The 22355-nt window shown below is 48.2% G+C and overlaps 2 protein-coding genes across 3 annotated transcripts; both read left to right on the top strand.

The window, feature by feature from the left end:
* Nucleotides 1–237: 237 nt before the first annotated feature.
* On the top strand, nt 238–20645 carry LOC117042846 (zinc finger protein 271-like). The gene is made up of 5 exons (XM_033142506.1): nt 238–396; nt 2735–3629; nt 4519–4648; nt 4842–6174; nt 19536–20645. Exons 2-5 carry the CDS (start codon nt 2886–2888, stop codon nt 20215–20217), a joined length of 2889 nt encoding a protein of 962 aa, XP_032998397.1. The 5' UTR covers nt 238–396; nt 2735–2885; the 3' UTR covers nt 20218–20645.
* On the top strand, nt 13225–17519 carry LOC117042785. 2 transcript variants are annotated; one of them, XM_033142433.1, is made up of 3 exons: nt 13225–13294; nt 14343–15378; nt 17373–17519. In XM_033142433.1, exons 2-3 carry the CDS (start codon nt 14581–14583, stop codon nt 17448–17450), a joined length of 876 nt encoding a protein of 291 aa, XP_032998324.1. In that variant the 5' UTR covers nt 13225–13294; nt 14343–14580; the 3' UTR covers nt 17451–17519. The 2 variants fall into 2 exon arrangements, with proteins under 2 accessions (XP_032998324.1, XP_032998323.1); XM_033142432.1 differs by having other exon boundaries at nt 17358–17519.
* Nucleotides 20646–22355: the final 1710 nt, after the last annotated feature.

Raw genomic sequence — 22355 nt, 5'->3', positions numbered from 1 at the left:
ACTTTTCCACAATATTCTAATTTTTCGAGTTCCACCTGTAAATGCAACAAATATATAAAACTCTGGCAGGCAGAGACAGCTCCTCCTTCTCCTCGACTTGCCATCTCCTTGATCATTTTCACTGAGCTCTTGCGATGCAGCAAAGAGTTAAGTCAACAGAGGCTGTAGTTGCTAGAGAAGGGCCGGAAATCTGTGGGTTTTCCTTTCTTTAAAAGTGTGTCTGTGGCTGGGGGGTGGGTGGAGAATGGGAAACCCTCCTGTCTCCTTCCTGCTCCACCTTCTAACAGGAGGGAACCTGCCTTTTGAATCCCCAGCCTCGGTTTGCACTGCGTTGCTTGGCTGATCTGCAGAAGAGTTTTGCTCTGGATTTATTTCTGCTGCACCTCTGGAAGGGAGGTGAGTTTTAAAGGGGTGGGTACAAGATTAGAAAGAGGGGAGGGAGACACACCAGGAGAGGGAGGTAATGGGCTGCAGGGACCAGGCACCCTCACCCACCCACCCTCCAGTCATTAAAAAAGCAAACACAGTATTTAACCACAGAGCCTAGGGCTTGCCAATCACAAGGTCGGCGGTTCGAATCCCCGCAATGGGGTGAGCTCCCGTTGTTCGGTCTCTGCTCCTGCTAACCTAGCAGTTCGAAAGCACGAAGTGCAAGTAGATAAATAGGTACCGCTCCAGCGGGAAGGTAAACGGCATTTCCGTGCGCTGCTCTGGTTCGCCAGAAGCGGCTTAGTCACGCTGGCCACATGACCCAGAAGCTGTACGCCGGCTCCCTCGGCCGATAAAGTGAGATGAGCGCCGCATCCCCAGAGTCGTCCACGACTGGACCTAATGGTCAGGGGTCCCTTTACCTTTACCTTTAACTATGGTATACATTTACAGGTAGGTAGCTGTGTTAGTCTGCCATAGTCGAAACAAAAAATTCATTCCAGTAGTACCTTAAGAGACCAACTAAGTTTGTTCTTGGTATGAGCTTTCATGTGCATGCACACTTCTTCAGATACACTGAAACAGAAGTCATCAGGCCCTTATATATAGTGAGAGAGTGGTGAGGGGTATTACTTAGAAGGGTGGTGGGAATGGGTGATTGGCTGATAGGTGTGGGAAACTTGTCGAAAACCAATTGCCAGTGTCAACAAGTTTTCCACACCTATCAGCCAATCACCCATTCCCACCACCCTTCTAAGTAATAATAATAATAATAATAATAATTTATTATTTATACCCCACCCATCTGGCCGGGTCTCCCCAGCCACTCTGGGCGGCCTCCAACAAATACCAAAATACAATACAGAGTCACAAATTAAAAACTTCCCTAAACAGGGCTGCCTTTAGGTATTTTCTGAATGTCAGGTAGTTGTTTATTCCCTTGACTTCTGACGGGAGGGCGTTCCACAGGGCGGGCGCCACTACCGAGAAGGCCCTCTGCCTGGTTCCCTGTAGCTTTGCTTCTCGCAGTGAGGGAACCGCCAGAAGGCCCTCGGCGCTGGATCTCAGTGTCCGGGCTGAATGATGGGGGTGGAGACGCTCCTTCAGGTATACAGGACCGAGGCCGTTTAGGGCTTTAAAGGTCAACACCAACACTTTGAATTGTGCTCGGAAACGTACTGGGAGCCAATGCAGATCTCTCAGGACCGGTGTTATGTGGTCCCGGCGGCCACTCCCAGTCACCAGTCTAGCTGCCGCATTCTGGATTAATTGCAGTTTCTGGGTCACCTTCAAAGGTAGCCCCACGTAGAGCGCATTGCAGTAGTCCAAGCGGGAGATAACCAGAGCATGCACCACTCTGGCAAGACAGTCTGCAGGCAGGTAGGGTCTCAGCCTGCGTACCAGATGGAGCTGGTAGACAGCTGCCCTGGACACAGAATTAACCTGCGCTTCCATGGGCAGCTGTGAGTCCAAAATGACTCCCAGGCTGCGCACCTGGTCCTTCAGGGGCACAGTTACCCCATTCAGGACCAGGGAGTCCCCCACACCCGCCCGCCTCCTGTCCCCCAAAAACAGTACTACCCCTCCCCACTCTCTCACTATATATAAGGGTCTGATGACTTCTGTTTCAGTGTATACACTTCTGCATCTGAAGAAGTGTGCATGCAAACTTAGTTGGTCTCTAAGGTGCTACTGGAAGGAATTTTTTTAAATTTTTTTTTGTTTTGACTATGGTATACGTGTGTGTGTATATATATACAGTGTGTGTATATATATATATATATGCATACACTGTTTTATTTCTTTTAAAAAAATATTTTTATCAACACTTTTATTTCTGTGAAATTATTTTTATATATCATACAATTTATCTCATGCAAGTTATCTCATACAAGTTACATACTGCTTGACTGAAAAAACCGCTCAAAGCGATGTGCAGAAAGAATAAAACTAAAAGTGATCAGTAAAAACAGCTAAAAGCAGTTAGAAGCAGCTGCTTAAAACATTCAAATAATAATAAAAATAATCTAAAAACAGATTAAAACACATGTAAATAGTCTACATATCTGGGTAGATTTGCCTAATAAAGAAAAATATTTTCAGCAAGCGCCAGAAAGAGTACAGTAAAGGGACCTGCCTGATGTCAATGGGAGGGAGTTCCAAAAGTGTCACACTAACAGGTCAATTGTTATATATATATATATATTTGTTCTGCATATATCATATCAATATATGAATAAAAATTAAAACAAACTAAAAAATCCATGTCTCTTTCTGTAAACTCCATGTCTCTTTCTGTAAACAGGCCCATCAACTGTGAGTGCAGCTTGTTTGAAGGACAGAAGTAAGGTAGAGACACGAGCCATTTATCCGAAAGTCCGAAGTTATAAGAAGGCGAGGAAGAGTGGTGTGACACTTGACTTGCGATAAGACTGTCCCGTAGCTCGGGAAAGAAAATGGCTGACCAGCAAAGGATTCTGGGAGGCCAGGCTGCTCTGGATGGAGACCAAATGGATGAGGAGGACCTCACGGGCCCTGAACAAGTTGAGGGATCTGGAAGACGCGGGAAGGCACCTCACGGCATCCTTCATCCCGGGAGCGTCAGGAGACTTATGAAGAGGATAACGATCCCCTGGGTTAAAGAGGAGGCAGAGGAGGGCCTGCTCCAGAGCCAGGGGTCTGAGTGGCTGGAGCCCCCCGGAGGGAAGCAGGCCCCTTGCTCACAGCCGACAGAGCCCGCCATGCCCTGGGGAGACATCAAGGCCTTCCTGGCCCACTTTGAGGGGGTTGGCGAGGCCAACCAGTGGGCCACCCGGCTGGGAGAAGCAGCCGAGGAGGGCTTGGGCAGCCCCGACGCCCGGGAGAGTTACGGGAAGATGAAGGCAGCCATCTTGCGCGGGGAGGCCAGCTGCAGGGAGTGGCAGCGCCAGCGCTTCCGTCTCTTCTGCTACGAGGAGGCTGAGGGGCCCCGGGAGGTCTGCGGGCAGCTGCGGGATTTCTGCCACCAGTGGCTGAAGCCGGAGAGGCGCAGCAAGGAGCAGATCCTGGAGCTGGTGATCCTGGAGCAGTTCCTGGCCGTTCTGCCCGTGGAGATGCAGGGCTGGGTGAAGGGAAGCGGCCCGGAGACCTGCGGGCAGGCAGTGGCCCTGGCAGAGGAGTTCCTGCTGAGGCAGCGAGAGGGCGAGCAGCAGGAAGAGGAGGTGAGGCTGCCGAGAGGGAGAGGGCAAGGCCTGAGGGCTGCTATTGCTCTGTACAGACCAATATTGCTGGCACCGGTTAGCCAGCAGCTTTCCCAGCTGTGACCGGAGATGTGTGGGGCTGAACATGGGGCATTTTGCATCTGTTCTGCCTCTGAAGTTGTGGTGCTTCGGACATGCAAGCTGGGCTGCTTTTAGCTCAGGGGTTGAGAACCTCAGGCCTGAAGTTGTGGTGCTTCAGATATGCAAGCTGGGCTGCATTTAGCTCAGGGGTTGGGAACCTCAGGCCTGAAGTTGTGGTGCTTCAGAAATGCAAGCCGGGCTGCATTTAGCTCAGGGGTTGGGAACCTCAGGCCTGGGGGCCACACACAGCCTCTGCTTGCCCCAGGCCACCCCCTCACTGCTCCTGCTTCCTAGTATTGTTGTGGTTGTTGCCTTCTCTCTATCTCGAGAGACACTGGAGTGACGACCTAAGGGCTCAAGCCTAGGTTGTGTGTATGGATGCCCTGGGCTGCCCAGACGATATGATTATTATCATTATATATTCATTCATATCCAGCTGTTTTCAGACCACAACTCATTCAAAATATGCCCTTCTCTGAGTTTTGCCGTGCAGCTCTCTGGCCAAGTGACATGTACAAAAATGCATATATTGTATAAAAATTAGTGAAAATAACAACCAAAAATGCATTATATTGTTGGGGGGGGGTGGAGAGAAATGTGCTGCAAAAAATGTGTATTTTATGCAAAATTGCGTACAAAAGTGTGTTGTGGTATCTCGTCCAGAAAAAAAAAAATAGAGGAACTTACAATTAGAAAAATGGGAAACTGAAAGGAACTGTAATTGACAGATTCACCCGTCCTTACTGTTGGGTTCCTGCTGCCTTTCCAGGTCTTGGGGCTGTTTGAGGAAGGGGCTGGGGATTCCCTTGAGGATGAGCAGATCCCGTTGGATTCCAACCAGACACACCTGGACAGTGAACTTGAGCAAGAGAACGACCCAGCAGATGAGAGCGTCTGTGGTAAGTGCAGTACATGGGTTGGTTGCCAGGTTTGATCTTCCCTTTGTGTTGCTTTGAAACCTTCCCTTTGTGTTGCTTTGAAACCTGCCTTTGCAACCATGGAAGCTAGAGACTTCCCTTTGCCCTGCTGGGCAGAAACAGAGCCCCAGAACCTTGTCACTTATACAGATCTCTCTTTTGTTGTCTCTAACAGGTGACCTCGAGGGATCCAGTGAGAACGAAGCTTGCGTGGGAAATCCAAAGCAAACAGAGATTGATGGAGCCTTGCTCAGAAGAGAAAAATGTGTTTCCCAGCACCACCCAAAACCAGGACAAACTTCCAAGAAATGGCTCAGGACAAGGAGGAAGCAGGAATGCAGCCCAGACAAAAGATCAGGTGCCTCTTTCCTTGGAGCAGACGACGTCAAGGACACCCCAGCGAGGCCTGCGCCCGAGAAGGTGGAGCCCTGTGAGGAAGAGGGGGGCGGTTTTGGTGACGATGCGGACTTCTTAATCGACGCCGAGGGCAAGCCCCACAAGCGCTCAGAGTTTGAGACGTCCAGTCAGAGAGCCGAGTTTATGAAGCATCGCGCGGGAGCCCAAATGGCAAGCGAGAAGATTCGCTGCTGTTTGAGCTGCGGGAAAAGCTTGCACCCCAGTTTAAGCCCAGCTGGGCATGAGCAAAGTGACGCACAGGAAGAAGAGGCTTGCAGGTGCTCAGAGTGCGGGGGAAACCTCGACAGGGGCTCGGCACTTGTCAAGCGCGCTGCAATAATCCACACAGGAGAGAAGCGTTACGCGTGCCTAACCTGCGGGGAAAAGTTTAGCCTCTATTCGAGCCTCATGAAACACAAGCGCGCACACGCTGCGGAGGAGAAGTACGCGCCCTTTGAGGCCAGGAAGCGAATCTGCCGGAGCGGCAGCCCTCCTTCCGTGACAGAGAAAACTCTGGTGTCAGAGAAGCCTTACACGTGCCCAACTTGTGGGAAGAGCTTCAGTAAGAGTTCCGGCCTCCGTTTCCACAAGAGAATCCACACCGGCGAGCGGCCTTACGCGTGCGGGGATTGTGGGAAGAGCTTCAGCCAGCGGTCCAACCTGATCCTGCACCAGAGAACCCACACCGGGGTGAAGCCTTTCCGGTGTTCCGAGTGCGGGAAGAGCTTCCTCCGCAGCTCGGACCTGGTGAGGCACGAAGTCACCCACACGGGAGAGAAGCCGTACACGTGCGCCGAGTGTGGCAGGTCCTTCGGCCACAACTCGACGCTCATTGCCCACGAGAGGACCCACACGGGCGAGAAGCCATACAAGTGCTCCGTCTGCGGTAGAAGCTTCCGGCACCACTCGGGCCTTATCAAACACGAGAGGACCCACACCGGGGAGAGGCCATACGCCTGCCCAGCTTGCGGGAAAGGCTTCAGCCAGAGCTCAGGCCTCACGCTCCACATGAGGACCCACACGGGAGAGAAGCCTTACCAGTGTTCGGCTTGCGGGAAAAGCTACAGCCAGAGGTCGAAGCTTACCAAGCATGAGAGAACTCACCTGACGGAATAACTTTACATCTTCTCATCCGGAGGGTCAGGGTGTGAGGGGGGGGGGCAGAGGTTGGACCTCAAACCTCTGGTCTGTGGGGTGCTTGTGGGGGGGAAACATCAATTACATGTGAGGGCCGCCAAACAGTGGGCTCCATTAGCAAACCTGATTGTGGGGGCATCCCCACAGCAGTGCCATGTGGCACATTTTGAACTGTGTCCACGCCAGGTGTCGCCAAACAACACCCACAGGAGACAGTGTGCCCATTAGTACCTCCTGTGGCACCTATGGAAAACTTCAATAAATCGCCTCTCAAACACCCACAAGTTGAAAGGGACCCTGCTCTTCCTGCTCAGTTCTGTCTCAGCCCCTCCTGCATTGAATGCACCTCTTTATAGCTGCCCACATTTCACTAGGTGCCAGGGCTTCAGAGAGATGTTCCGAATGGGAGAAAAGAGCAACTACCTTCTCTCTGTAAGTGATTGGAGTGGTGGCAGATGTAGGTGCCTGTTTTGTCTTGAGGGGGGAAGGTGCATGCCTGCGTCTTTTTGCGGCCCTGTTTCTTTTCCTGATCTTGTGGATGTGGCTGCCATTTTGTGCTATGCCACATCCCTGCAACAGCCATTTTGTGACTGGCGCCGCTGGCAGTTTCTCAGAATTCCACTGGCCCCCCAAAAATGTGGCCAGCCACACGCTATTGTCCTCATCAAAATGCTATCCAGTATAATTTCCCCCTTAATTGAGATGTTCCGTCACTCTGGAAAACCTGTTGCTGTGGAATTTTATCCAATAAATTTAAAACAAACGAGCTGTAAAAAAACAGATTAAATTGGGCGGGCAGGAAGGGACCTCAAATGCTGTGGAAATGTGAACAGTACCAAGTCCACAATAAACTCTGTGGAAGTGAATTGTGTTTGTCAGGGCTTCAGCATGAATTGTGGGTGGTCCTCGTGGCCCCCAACAACTCAAGTGTCTCCCATTTGAATGTTTGTTCGAACAATAAGCAGCTTTTGTTGTTGTTCCAGTAAGCGAGGTGTTTGCTCTTTATTTTTCTAATCTCAACTTGTCTTTTTCTTAACATGGTTTTACCTGCCACAAAGGGCGCTTCCAGACTCTCGCTATTTGGCGGGCAGGATTCCTTCATACACCAGCAAATGCAGGTTCCACGGTTGCAATTGATGGGGAGGTCTTGTGCCACAAATCCACTTCCGTCCCCCCAAGAAAGGGTTAGACTTTTTTCGGGAAGGAAAGTGATGGGGAAACTCACTGAGGTAACCCTTGCTTGGGCACAGTCTTATGTAGCGTTCCCACAAACAAAGCAGAATTCATGAGAACATAGGAAGCTGCCTTATCTACCAAGTTCAGACCATGGGTCCATCTTGGTCTCAGTAGTTTCTACTCTGACTGGCAGTGGCTCTCCTGGATTTCAAACAGGATCCTCTCCCAGCATCCCCACAGAATCCAGGGATTAAATCTGCATGCAAAGCAGATGCTCTCCAGCCAAACACCTGTCTAATCTGTGAACAAATTACAGTGAATGCTCAATAAACAAGACGCCTGGAAAGCGTCACATACCTCACACCCTGTTTGTGTCCAACTGTCCATCTCACATTTGCTTATGACTGAAAATAGTTGTTTGGAAGGGGGAAAGCATACTGTCTTCGTTTCTTCAATGGTGTATGGGGACTGAGGGGCACCCCCTCATGTGAAAGAGAAAATACCTCACGTAAGGTGGTGTCTGTTGTATGCTTTTTTCACTTGCATCTGTATTTTTAAAAAGAATATTTTTTTAAAAAAATGGATGCGTATTTTAAATTGCTGTGGGGTGGTTTTTTTTGGGGGGGGGTGTCTATTAAAATGTTTGATTAAAGCAAGGGTGGCTAATTCCCATTTAGGCAGATTTCTGCCTTCAGCATGTTTTTCTGGACCCCCGAACACTGATTTTGACAAGGGTAATGTCAGTCCAGCTTGTGCACAGTGAGAGCCCTGCTATGAGCAGACCCCAGTCCTCTTGGGAGGATAAAAAATGGCCCCTCCTCAGGCTTCAGCACCATAGTTTGATGAGCACAGAGGGTATGGTAACTCCAGCGTCCCTCAGCTGATCGGCATGCACAGTCTCTTGGGTATAGTGATTTTATGAGGGAACATTTACTGAGACCTGCAGGTGCCATCACGGGTACTGGCACCCACAGGCTCCACTCTGGCAACCCCTGAGGAGTGACAAATCCAGAAAACATTCTAATTAAAGCAATTAAAACATTTTATTGGTTACAGGTAGGGGTAGCCGTGTTGGTCTGCTGTAGTCAAAACAAAATAAAAAAAATCCTTCCAGTAGCACCATGTTGTTGTTCAGTCGTTCAGTCGTGTCCGACTCTTCGTGACCCCATGGACCAGAGCACGCCAGGCACGCCTATCCTTCACTGCCTCCCGCAGTTTGGCCAAACTCATGTTAGTAGCTTCGAGAACACTGTCCAACCATCTCATCCTCTGTCGTCCCCTTCTCCTTGTGCCCTCCATCTTTCCCAACATCAGGGTCTTTTCTAGGGAGTCTTCTCTTCTCATGAGGTGGCCAAAGTACTGGAGCCTCAACTTCAGGATCTGTCCTTCTAGTGAGCACTCAGGGCTGATTTCTTTGAGAATGGATAGGTTTGATCTTCTTGCAGTCCATGGGACTCTCAAGAGTCTCCTCCAGCACCATAATTCAAAAGCATCAATTCTTCGGCGATCAGCCTTCTTTATGGTCCAGCTCTCACTTCCGTACATTACTACTGGGAAAACCATAGCTTTAACTATACGGACCTTTGTCGGCAAGGTGATGTCTTTGCTTTTTAAGATGTTGTCTAGGTTTGTCATTGCTTTTCTCCCAAGAAGCAGGCGTCTTCTAATTTCGTGACTGCTGTCACCATCTGCAGTGATCATGGAACCCAAGAAAGTGAAATCTCTCACTGCCTCCATTTCTTCCCCTTCTATTTGCCAGGAGGTGATGGGACCAGTGGCCATGATCTTAGTTTTTTTGATGTTGAGCTTCAGACCATATTTAGCGCTCTCCTCTTTCACCCTCATTAAAAGGTTCTTTAATTCCTCCTCACTTTCTGCCATCAGGGTAGTATCATCAGCATATCTGAGGTTGTTGATATTTTTTCCGGCAATCTTAATTCCGGTTTGGGATTCATCCAGTCCAGCCTTTCGCATGATGAATTCTGCATATAAGTTAAATAAGCAGGGAGACAATATACAGCCTTGTCGTACTCCTTTCCCAATTTTGAACCAATCAGTTGTTCCATATCCAGTTCTAACTGTAGCTTCTTGTCCCACATAGAGATTTCTCAGGAGACAAATGAGGTGATCCGGCACTCCCATTTCTTTAAGAACTTGCCATAGTTTGCTGTGGTCGACACAGTCAAATGCTTTTGCGTAGTCAATGAAGCAGAAGTAGATGTTTTTCTGGAACTCTCTAGCTTTCTCCATAATCCAGCGCATGTTTGCAATTTGGTCTCTGGTTCCTCTGCCCCTTCGAAATCCAGCTTGCACTTCTGGGAGTTCTCGGTCCACATACTGCTTAAGCCTGCCTTGTAGAATTTTAAGCATAACCTTGCTAGCGTGTGAAATGAGTGCAATTGTGCGGTAGTTGGAGCATTCTTTGGCACTGCCCTTCTTTGGGATTGGGATGTAGACTGATCTTCTCCAATCCTCTGGCCACTGCTGAGTTTTCCAAATTTGCTGGCATATTGAGTGTAGCACCTTAACAGCATCATCTTTTAAAATTTTAAATAGTTCAGCTGGAATATCATCACTTCCACTGGCCTTGTTGTTAGCGAGGCTTTCTAAGGCCCATTTGACTTCACTCTCCAGGATGTCTGGCTCAAGGTCAGCAACCACATTACCTGGGGTGTATGAGACCTCCATATCTTTCTGGTATAATTCCTCTGTGTATTCTTGCCACCTCTTCTTGATGTCTTCTGCTTCTGTTAGGTCCTTTCCACTTTTGTCCTTAATTGTGGTAATCTTTGTACGAAATCTTCCTTTCATATCTCCAATTTTCTTGAACAAATCTCTGGTTTTTCCCATTCTGTTATTTTCCTCTATTTCTTTGCATTGCTCGTTTAGAAAGGCCCTCTTGTCTCTCCTTGCTATTCTTTGGAAATCTGCATTCAATTTCCTGTATCTTTCACGATCTCCCTCGCATTTTGCTTGCCTTCTCTCCCCCGCTATTTGTAAGGCCTCATTGGACAGCCACTTTGCTTTCTTGCATTTCTTTTTCATTGGGATGGTTTTCGTTGCTGTCTCCTGTATAATGTTACGAGCCTCCATCCACAGTTCTTCAGGCACTCTATCCACCAAATCTAAATCCTTAAACCTGTTCTTCACTTCAACTGTGTATTCATAAGGAATTTGATTTAGATTGTATCTTACTGGCCCAGTGGTTTTTCCTACTTTCTTCAGTTTAAGCTGGAATTTTGCTATAAGAAGCTGATGATCTGAGCCACAGTCAGCTCCAGGTCTTGTTTTTGCTGAGTGTATAGAGCTTCTCCATCTTTGGCTGCAGAGAATATAATCAATCTGATTTCGATGTTGCCCATCTGGTGATGTCCATGTGTAGAGTCGTCTCTTGTGTTGTTGGAAAAGAGTGTTTGTGATGACCAGCTTGTTCTCTTGACAGAACTCTATTAGCCTTTGCCCTGCTTCATTTTGAACTCCAAGGCCAAACTTGCCAGTTGTTCCTTTTATCTCTTGACTCCCTACTTTAGCATTCCAATCCCCTATAATGAGAAGAACATCCTTCTTTGGTGTCATTTCTATAAGGTGTTGTAAGTCTTCATAGAATTGATCAATTTCAGTTTCTTCAGCACTGGTAGTTGGTGCATAAACTTGGATTACTGTGATGTTAAAAGGTCTGCCTTGGATTCGTATCGAGATCATTCTATCATTTTTGAAATTGCATCCCAGTACAGCTTTCGCCACTCTTTTGTTGACTATGAGGGCCACTCCATTTCTTTTACGGGATTCCTGCCCACAGTAGTAGATATGATAGTCATCCGAACTGAATTCGCCCATTCCTGTCCATTTTAGTTCACTGATGCCTAGGATGTCAATGTTTATTCTTGCCATCTCATTTTTTACCACATCCAGCTTTCCAAGGTTCATGGTTCTTACATTCCAGGTTCCTATGCAATACTTTTCTTTACAGCATTGGACTTTCCTTTCGCTTCCAGGCATATCAGCAACTGTGCGTCCTTTCGGCTTTGGCCCAGCCGCTTCATCAGCTCTGGATCTACTTGTACTTGTCCTCCGCTCTTCCCCAGTAGCATGTTGGACGCCTTCCGACCTGAGGGGCTCATCTTCCAGCGTCATATCTTTTATATGCCTGTTGTCTTTGTCCATGGAGTTTTCTTGGCAGTGATACTGGAGTGGCTTGCCAGTTCCTCCTCCAGGTGGATCACGTTTGGTCCAAACTCTCCACTATGACCTGTCCATCTTGACCTGTCCATAGCTTCCTGAGTAATTCAAGCCCCTTCGCCACGACAAGGCAGTGATCCATGAAGGGGCACCATAGAGACCAACTAAGGTTGTTATTGGTATGAGCTTTCGTGTGCACACTTAGTTGGTCTCTAAGGTGCTACTGGAAGGATTTTTTAAATTTTTTATTGGTATTTAATCTTCATCAACAATAACCAGAACAAAAGAATAACTACAACTAAACATTAGGAAGAACTTTCTGACTGTAAGAGCTGTTTGACAGTGGAAAGGACTCCTTTGGGAGGTGGTGGACTCTCCTTCCATGGAGGTTTTCAAGGAGAAGTCGGGTGGCCATCTGTCACGGATGCTTTAGCTGAGATTCAGGGGGTTATACTAGATAACCCTTGGGGGTGCCTTCCAACTCTACAATTATAGGGTTCTATGCTTATTCAAAGGTTAACTTAAATTTGTCACTTCCAGTTCCCTTACATAGGCTGTGCTTTGGTGCTGAAAGTAAAGAACAGCTAAATGAATAAGTGAGGCAAAATTCATGGCTGTCCCTTAGCCTGGCGGTTTTTTGGATATGCTGCTGGCGGATTATGTCCAAATTGCACAGAGTTTGTGAAAATAATGAATTGTTCCAAATTGCAAAAAAATAAACATTTGAGAAGGCAGTTACAGGAACAGGGTGTTGTTCTTGTTGTCGTTTGCTGTAATGTACAGGTGAAACTCGAAAAATTAGAATATCGTGGAAAGGTTCATTTCTTTCAGTAATTCAACTTAAAAGGTGAAACTAATGTATGAGATAGACTCATGACATGCAAAGCGAGATATGTCAAGCCTTTATTTGTTATAATTGTGATGGTTATGGTGTACAGCTGATGAGAACCCCAAATTAACAATCTCAACTTTGGGGTTTTCATCAGCTGTGCGCCATAATCATCACAATTATAACAAGCAAAGGCTTGACATATCTCGCTTTGCATGTCATGAGTCTTATCTCATATATTAAACTCCAGTAGCTAATGAAAACAATTGCTTACATAAATGGATTTCCCCACAATATTCTAATTTTTCGAGTTTCACCTGCTGTATCTAGTAACTAGAAGTCAAGCATGAAGATGTGGTTTGGGGGCAAGAAATGTTAACTGTGGGCTTCAAAGCAAAAGCAATATAAATGGCCATCGGAAGAGGGTTGTGGGACCAGTAAATTCAGGGCTAAAGTTAACCAGCAAGATGCACTTTGACTTTGCTGGTCCCACCCTCGTCTTCTGGTTTTAACATTGCATTTTAATATTGCAGCAACCGCTTAATGCACAGGTCAACGAGGTGCAGGAGCCCTGCCGTTTTGTTTTTGTTTTTTTGCAACGAGGCACCTTCTAAAGGAGGAGCAAAAATCTCAAATCAAACAAACCTACTGGGTGCGTTTTAATCGATTCCAGAGGGTGGTAGGTTTGAAAGGGTTAAGGGTAAAAAAAAATAAAAATAAAGCGCGCCTCGCTTCCTAGAGGGGCTCTGCGAATGGGTGGGCACGTGGGTGTGCCCCGATTTGTGTTGAAGGTTCCTTCCTGTTCCGCCTTCTGGACCCTCCCCCCGCCTGCCCTCCCACTGTTGGCAGAAGTGGCATCTGGATGGAGTTCAGCTGCAGCGGCGACCTTGCAGGGATCGCCCTCAAAGGAGGTGAGAGATGCGGGGAGCCTCTATTCTCATCGGGGTGGAAAGCGAATTCAGCATATATATTTTTTTCAGGCCGAGGTGAACAGTGGGGCTTTTTATTTTGCAGTTTCCCCTTAACTTGGAGTCCCAAAAGGACCTGCAGATTCGGGATATTTTCTTTGCTTGGTTGAAAGCCACGGGTGGGGACAACACAGATTTTTTTTTTTCTCCTTCCCACCCCACACCTTTTCCCTTATCTTTTTAAAGCAAGGGTGGGTTGGGTTGCTAGGAATGTAACTTTGCAACCAGAGAATTGTTGAATTGGAAGGGGTCCCGAGGGTCATCCAGGCACATCTTGACATGAGTCAACAGTGTGATGCAGCAGCTAAAAAAGCCAATGCAATTCTGGGCTGCATCAATAGGAGTATAGCATCTAGATCAAGGGAAGTAATAGTACCACTGTATTCCGCTCTGGTCAGACCTCACCTGGAATACTGTGTCCAGTTCTGGGCACCACAGTTCAAGAAGGATACTGACAAGCTGGAACATGTCCAGAAGAGGGCAACCAAAATGGTCAAAGGCTTGGAAATGATGCCTTATGAGGAACGGCTTAGGGAGCTGGGTATGTTTAGCCTGGAGAAGAGAAGGTTAAGGGGTGATATGGTAGCCATGTTCAAATCTATAAAAGGATGCCATATAGAGGAGGGAGAAAGGTTGTTTTCTGCTGCTCCAGAGAAGCGGAAACGGAGCAATGGATTCAAACTACAAGAAAGAAGATTCCACCTAAACATTAGGAAGAACTTCCTGACACTAAGAGCTGTTGGACAGTGGAATTTGCTGCCAAGGAGTGTGGTGGAGTCTCCTTCTTTGGAGGTCTTTTAGCGGAGGCTTGACAGCCATCTGTCAGGAATGCTTTGATGGTGTTTCCTGCTTGGCAGGGGGTTGGACTGGATGACCCTTGTGGTCTCTTCCAACTCTATGATTCTATGATTCTAACCCCCTGCAATGCAGGAATCTTTTTGCCCAAATAGGGGCAAAAATGTGCTGAGGCTTTTCTTTTTCTCACAAACAGGGAGAATTGAGCTTGTCCTGAGCCTATGGCATCACTGCCATTACTTCCCCAAACTGTGACACTGCAGAAGGTTGCATCCGTGGCATCGGATCAGCCTGTTGAATGAGCATCGGGGTGAGCATAAAACTCATGGGCTGCTGTGGGACTGCAGAGACTTCATGGTGGGCTCTTCTGAGAGCAGCTGTAAGCCCGAGCTGGCATTTGGAAACTGGAAGTAAGACAACGGTTGACTTCAGAGATGTCTCTCGTGGAAAGAAAGAGAGTGCCAAAATGGGACTCGGCAGGAAGACAGGACCAAGATGTGCCTGAGAGGTCAGGAGCGAAGGTGGAGGAGCTGGATCCAAAGGGCCGTGGGCCAGGGGGCAGAGCGGAGGAAAAGCAAGAGGGGAAGGAAAACTCTCGGATTACCCAGTGTGGAGCCACTGAGGACTTGCTGAGGTGGCCGCCACTCCCTCTGGTGAAGCAAGAACCGGATGACAAACTGACTGAGCATTGGGAAGCCCGGTGGCAAGAATTCTTGAAGGCCACGCCATCCCTTCGCTCGACACTTGAAGACCCGCCAGCGTGTCTGCCATGGAGCGACTCGATGGCCTTTCTTGCCTCCTTTGAGGGAGCAGCTGCTGTTCGCCACTGGGCTCGAGGAGAGTGGGTGACCCGTCTCGCACCTTCCTCCGGCAGAGAAGCGGACCGAGCTTCAAGCCCCCTGAACGTCACCGAGGTGGGGTCCTCCGGGAAGGGTAGGGAAGACTTTGTGGGGACAGAGATGCAGGACCCACAGCTGTGTCCGCAGAAGGCCGAGGGCCTCCGGGAGGTTTGCTACCGACTCCGGGAGCTTTGCCAACAGTGGCTGACGCCCAAGACACCCATGGAGGAGCAGGTACTGGAGCTGGTGATCCTGGAGCAGTTCCTCTCCATCTTGCCCCTGGACATGCAGAGCTGGGTCAGGGAGCGCTGCCCGGCAGCGTGTGCCCAGGCAGTGGCCCTGGCTGAGGCCTTCCTGTTGAGGTGTCGAGAGGCCGAGAAGCAGCAGCGTGAGGTGAGCATCTTTTGCCCCGATGGAGGGAGGCTGGCATGGGCTGCAGAGCAGATCTGAAGTGTCAGAAGGCAGACTTCCGGCAGGAGAGGGCAAGGATGGGTGCTGTGATGGTATGTGTGTCCCCCCCATCTCCCAGCAACTGGAAGGGCCGTAGCTCAAAGGCAGCACATCTGCTTGGCATGCAGAAGGTTCCAGGTTCAATCCTCGGCATTGCTGGGTAATGGATGGGAACCTTGGAGAGCCACTTGCAGGTAGACTATAGTGCAAGTAGACAATACTGAGCTAGGTGGACCAGCAATTGCATGGCTCAAGATAATGTAGCTTCAAACATTATTTCATATTCTATGCTACTTTACCTATCTAGATTTACTTTATCTGTAAAGGTAAAGGGCACCCCAGGACAGTTAAGTCCAGTCAAAGGCGACTATGGGGTTGCGGCGCTCATCTCGCTTTCAGGCTGAGGGAGCCAGCATTTTTCTGCAGACAGCTTTCTGAGTTAAGTAGCCAGAATGAAATAATAATAATAATAGTAATAGTAATAGTAATAATAGTAATAATAATAATAATAATAATAATAATATTTATACCCCGCCCATCTGGCTGGATTTCCCCAGCCACTCTGGGTGGCTTCCAACAAAAATCAAAATACATTAAAATATCACACATTAAAAGCTTCCCTAAACAGGGCTGCCTTCAGATGTCCTCTAAATGTCTGGTAGTTGTCTATCTCTTTGACATCTGAAGGGAGGGAGTTCCACAGGGCGGGCGCCACTACCGAGAAGGCCCTCTGCCTGGTTCCCTGTAGTTTTGCTTCTCGCAGTGAGGGAACCTCCAGAAGGCCCTCGGCCCTGGACCTCAGTGTCCGGGCAGAACGATGGGGGTGGAGACGCTCCTTCAGGTATACAGGACCGCGGCCGTTTAGGGCTTTAAAGGTCAACACCAACACTTTGAATTGTGCTCGGAAACTTACTGGGAGCCAATGGAAATCTTTCAGGACCGGTGTTATATGGTCTCGGCGGCTGCCCCCAGTTACCAGTCTCGCTGCCGCATTCTGGATTAGTTGTAGTTTCCAGGTCAACTTCAAAGGTAGCCCCACATAGAGCACATTGCAGTAGTCCAAGCGGGAGATAACCAGAGCATACACCACTCTGGCAAGACAGTCTGCGGGCAGGTAGGGTCTCAGCCTGCGTACCAGATGGAGCTGGTAGACAGCTGCCCTGGATACAGAATTAACCTGCGCCTCCATGGACAGCTGTGAGTCCAAAATGGCTCCCTCAGCCTGTGCACCTGGTCCTTCAGGGGCACAGTTACCCCATTCAGGACCAGGCAATCCCCCACACCCGCTCTCACCCTGTCCCCCAAAAACAGTACTGGCACAACAGAACACCGTGACAAGTGCCAGAGCGCACTGAAATGCCATTTAGCTTCCTGCCATAGCAGTACCTATTTATCTACTTGCGCTGGCATGCTTTCGAACTGCTAGGTTGGCAGGAGCTGGGACAGAGCAAGGGGAGCTCACTCCGTTGTGGGGATTTGAACCGCCGACCTTCCAATTGGCAAGCCCAAATAGCTCAGTGGTTTAGACCACAGCGTACAAGAGTTACTTTCTACATAAGGAAAACAAGTGAGGCAGAGCTACAATGCGCAGAGTGGTTTAAATATCAGTCCCTCTTTTTGTAGCTGTTTGAGGAGAACAGAGGGTTTCTTAACAATGCTCAACACCCCCAGCAAACTACAGTTCCCCGGATGCTTTGGGGGAAGGACTGACTGTTTGACGTCATATAATTCTGTTTTAAATGCAGCGTGCAGATGCGCCTGAGTGCAGTGTGTGTTGGAAACCAGCTATTAGACCCATTGCTGCCCTGCTAACTTGTAATGTTGCACGCAAAGGCATTCACACGGGTGACATTGGGAAGGGGCTCATGAGTCGGTATGTGTGCCGTCTGTGTGTGCGCACAGCATCCAGCCCTTGCCTGTAGCTTTTCCCTTTTCAGCCCCGCCACCCTGCACTGATGCAAGACCTTCACTGCTGCTGTTGCAGGTCCCGGGGCCTCTTGAGACGACGGCTCTGAACTTCTCAACGGCTGAGAGGAAACTTTCCAACATCTGGCAGAAACACCCCAGCAGAGGGAGCAAGCTAGAGGAGGACAGAGATGCCGGCTTGCTGGGTAAGGAGAGAAACATGTCATCGGCAGTAGACAGCAACATTAATAATGGGATTTCGGTGCTGGCTGTTTTTAAATATGCAAGTCAAGTTTCTAGTCCTTCATGCTGTCTTCCTTGGGACGTTATCAGGTTCTTCTTCCTGCCACTCGTTGGGAAAGGGGCTCTGGATTTTTATTTTTATTTTTATTTTGTACTTCTGCAAACCTGGGTATATCCCCTCACTCCCAAGCATGCCAATACTTCCTTTAAGCATGGATCATTCACCTTTTATTAATTCATTCATTCATTCATTCATTCATACATACATTTGGTGAGTTTCACCCCCACCCTTCCTCCCAGTGGAGCGAAAGGCAGGAAACAGTGAGTGATAAAAAAATAATTTTTAAAAACCATAAAACTTATTTAAAGCGTCTTAAAAACAATTCCGGCACATGCACACTGGGAAGGATCTCTGCTGAAAAGACTGATTGGTCTTCAGTAGACAGCAAAAAGACAGCAGAGGTGGGAGGAGATTCCCCAGGGAAGGTGCCCCCCCCAAACTACAGGCCTGATTCCTACATTGCACAGAACAGAACTCTTGATAAGGTAGCATTGGCAGGAGTCCCCCGCCCCCTGCAAAATGCAGCAATCAATTGAGAATAAAGTGGTACCTCAGGTTACAGACGCTTCAGGTTACAGACTCTGCTAACCCAGAAGTAACGCTTCAGGTTAAGAACTTTGCTTCAGGATAAGAACAGAAATTGTGCTCTGGCGGCGCAGTGGAAGCGGGAGGTCCCATTAGCTAAAGTGGTGCTTCAGGTTAAGAACGGACCTCCGGAACGAATTACGTTCTTAACCGGAGGTACCACTGTATAGGAATGAGATGATCTTTCAGGTATCCTGGCCCCAAGCTATATAGCCTTTATACACCCATGCCATGTGAGTTTTAATCTGTTTTTAGTCTCTTGCTGTTTTAATTTTTCAAGTGTCTTCAATTGTTAATTTTTCTTTGTTTGTTTTGTTTTTTGGTAAACTGCCTTGGTAGAGAATCAGAGAGTTGTATTCCACGGTCAAACAGCTCTTAACCGCCAGAAAATTTGTTCAGCTGGTGGTTTTGGTCTTGTTTTTACAGTCAAGAGGTGGATTAATTTTATGAAATAAATAAACAAACCAACATCTTGAACTTGGCCTGCTAGCTGATTGGCAGTCCATGTTGCAGAATACACCCACACACAAAAAAACCCCAAAAAACAAAAAACCACTGCCATGCCCAGGGGTGGGGAGCATCTCTCCTAGGCACAAGGTACAGGTGAAACTCGAAAAATTAGAATATCATTGAAAGGTTAATTTCTTTCAGTAATTCAACTTAAAAGCTGAAACTAATATATGAGATAGACTCATGACATACAAAGTGAGATATGTCAAGCCTTTATTTGTTATAATTGTGATGATTATGGCGTACAGCTGATACTGTAACCCCAAAGTATCTGCTGTATGCCATAATCATCACAATTATAACAAATAAAGTCTTGACATCTCTCGCTTTGCATGTCATGAGTCTATCTCATATATTAAACTCCAGTAGCTAATGAAAACAATTGCTTACATAAATGGACTTTTCCACGATTTCTAATTTTTCGAGTTTCACCTGTATGACTCATGTGCTGATTCTTTTTTTATTATTACCTTATTCCAGGTGAGTGGCGAAGTGAGGATGAGAAAAACCTCTTACTCAGAAGAAGCGAGCAGATGACAACAGTGAGGCAGGCCAAGGAGAATGTGGTCCAATGTCCTAGTCAGGGGGATGCCCTTAAGAATCTGGACAGGCCGGAGGGGAAGCAGGAGACCCTCAGAGGGATCAAGCCCAATAGACTGTCCCGCTGCAGTGGAGAAAAGGACAACGGCGACCTCAGCGTGGCTGGGACTCTGCAAGGACTTTCCAAGGATGAAAGGAAGGACCTCTCAAGGGTGTGCCCCGACCGTCCAGCGCACGAGGGAGTGAACGCAGACGTGAAAATATACAACTGCGCGGATTGTGGGAAAAGCTTTTCCCGCAGCTCGAACCTCATGAGCCACCAGAGGACCCACGCGGGCGACAAGCCGTACAAATGTTCGGACTGCGGGAAGGGCTTCACCCGCAGCTCGAACCTGATCAACCACCAGAGGACCCACACAGGAGAGAGGCCCTACACGTGCCTGGACTGCGGGGAGAGCTTTTCCCGAAGCTCGCAGCTCATCAGCCACCGCCGGATCCACACGGGGGAGAAGCCGTACCAGTGCCCCGAGTGCCGGAAGTCGTTCAGCTTGCGCTCGCTCCTTATCCGCCACCAGAAGATCCACACGGGCGAGAAGCCGTACCAGTGCGCCGAGTGCGGCAAGAGGTTCATCGAGAGCTCCGAGCTCATCACGCACGAGAGGACCCACACGGGCGAGAAGCCCTACAAGTGCGGCGTTTGCGGCATCAGCTTCTGCCAAAGCTCGAACCTCTTGGCGCACACCCGGACCCACACGGGGGAAAAGCCCTACCGGTGCGCCAGCTGCGGGAAGAGCTTCAGCCGCAGCTCGAACCTCATTGTGCACGAGAGGACGCACACGGGCGAGAAGCCCTACGAGTGCTCCTACTGCGGGAAAGGCTTCAGCCAGAACTCCCGCCTTCTCAGCCACAAGAGAATCCACACCAGGGAGGCCGTGTGAAAAGCCATTGGGGAAGTGCCCGGCTCTCGAGAGAAAAAGCAAAGCCAGGCACGTTTCGGACAGATGGGGACGTCGAAAACTCCGGCTCTGTTAGGCACAATAATGTCTGTGCGGAACGGAAGCAGGGGAACCTGTGGCCCTCTGGGAGCTGCTGAACTAGAACTCGCATTGTCCCTTCTCACTGGGGCGGATGGGAGTTGTAGCTCAGGAACGTTTAGAGCAGTTTCCCAAACTTGGGTTTCCTGCTGTTTTTCGGACTACAACTCCCATCATCCCTAGCTAGCAGGGCCAGTGGTCATGGACGATGGGAACTGTTGTCCAAAAACAGCTAGAGACCCTGGTTCCGAGGGCCACTGCTCCTGATGCAGAAGGGCGTGGTAAAGAATCAAAATAGTTTCCGGTGGCTGCAGGGAGAGATTGGGTGGGGATCTTGAACTCCCTTGTGGTGCAGACAGGCCTTGCTCTGCCTAGTCCCAAGGATCCTGGCTCCTCATCCTCAGATTTGAGCCTGATCTGAGACTTACTCTGAAGCAGAGGTTTCCAGTCGCCCTCTGATGAGCACTCCTGGGACTGAGACATCTTACAAAACTCATATACCGTTTTGGAGTTCCTGCTTCCACCGGGTTGGCGTTTGATGGTTATTTTATTTGTCCCAGTGGAGTTACTTGAAATCTGCTTTGCTTAATCGTTTTCGTTGCTGCTTTCGTCCTGCACGTGTTTGAATTGTTGCAGAGTTTGAGATACTTGAAAAAAATTAATAAAAATCCAATGGAAAAAATAGAATAAGAAATGTTTATAGTTCAGTACTTTCTCTCTCTCTCTCTCTCTCCTAGTCAATAATGTATTGATGTTGTATTAGATTCATTGGAATTTGCAGATGGAAAAGTGATCAAGGAGAGAGGGATATGTTCAAATATATAAAAGGATGTCATATAGAGGAGGGAGGGAGGTTGTTTTCTGCTGCTCCAGAGAAGCGGACACGGGGCAATGGATTCAAACCACAAGAAAGAAGATTCCACCTAAACATTAGGAAGAACTTCCTGACAGTAAGAGCTGTCTGACAGTGGAATTTGCTGCCAAGGAGTGTGGTGGAGTCTCCTTCTTTGGAGGTCTTTAAGCGGAGGCTTGACAGCCATCTGTCAGGAATGCTTTGATGGTGTTTCCTGCTTGGCAGGGGGTTGGACTGGATGGCCCTGGTGGTCTCTTCCAACTCTAGGATTCTATGAGATATTGCCCATGAAATCTTTTTATTCTCCAGTATTTCATTAGACTGGGATTTGACTATTAATAATAATAATAGTTACAGGTAGGTAGCCGCGTTGGTCTGCCGTGGTCGGGGGAAAAAAAATCCTTCCAGTAGGACCTTCGAGACCAACTAAGTTTGTTCTTGGTATGAGCTTTCGTGTGCATGCACACTTCTTCAGATAATAATAGCAAGATATGTTTTCTGGATCGAATTATTCCTGCATTGCAGGAGGCTAGACTAGATGGCCCATGGAGGTCCCTTCCAACTATGATTATATGGCTTTATGGGCTAGGAAATCACCTGGAATTGCTAAGGCAGCCTTACCCAACCTGGCGCCCTCCATATATTCATGGGACTACAACTCCCATCATCTCTGACTTGGCTATGCTGGCTGTGGAGCTGGATGGGAGCTGGAGTCAGCTGATACCTCCCATGTTTTGGGCAGTGTCTGAGGATTACTTCCTTCTGGAAATAGGCCCTGAAATATCACATGACCCTAAACTTGTCGTGTTTGGGATATGGAAAAGACTCTGCCGATGTGAGGATGATGCCAATGGCGGATGTAAGAAATCGAAAATACAATAAAAACATTTTCATGAAAAAACAAAAGAGGATGATGTTATATTTATCCAAAAGAGTGGCCTGGGGCTGCCTTGGTGACTTGAGAGGAGGATCGGAACACACTCCCTCCCTTCTAGTATGCAATGGAATGGGAAAAATATGAACAATTGCCTGTTTTGTGTCATTTTTGCCCCATCTGCGCTAGACATTTAGAGGCACCATCCTGCTACCTGTACTTTATTAAATAGTTGTGGCTTCCCGAAAAGAATCCTGAGAACTGTTGTTTATTAGGTAAGTGTTGTTAAAAGAGTTCCCCTTGCAGAGCTGTAAT

The sequence above is a fragment of the Lacerta agilis genome, chromosome 2 (genome assembly GCF_009819535.1).
Source record: "Lacerta agilis isolate rLacAgi1 chromosome 2, rLacAgi1.pri, whole genome shotgun sequence".
NCBI lineage: Eukaryota > Metazoa > Chordata > Lepidosauria > Squamata > Lacertidae > Lacerta > Lacerta agilis.
The sequence above is the reverse complement of the archived record's forward strand: the minus strand, read 5'-3'. Positions and strand labels throughout refer to the sequence as shown.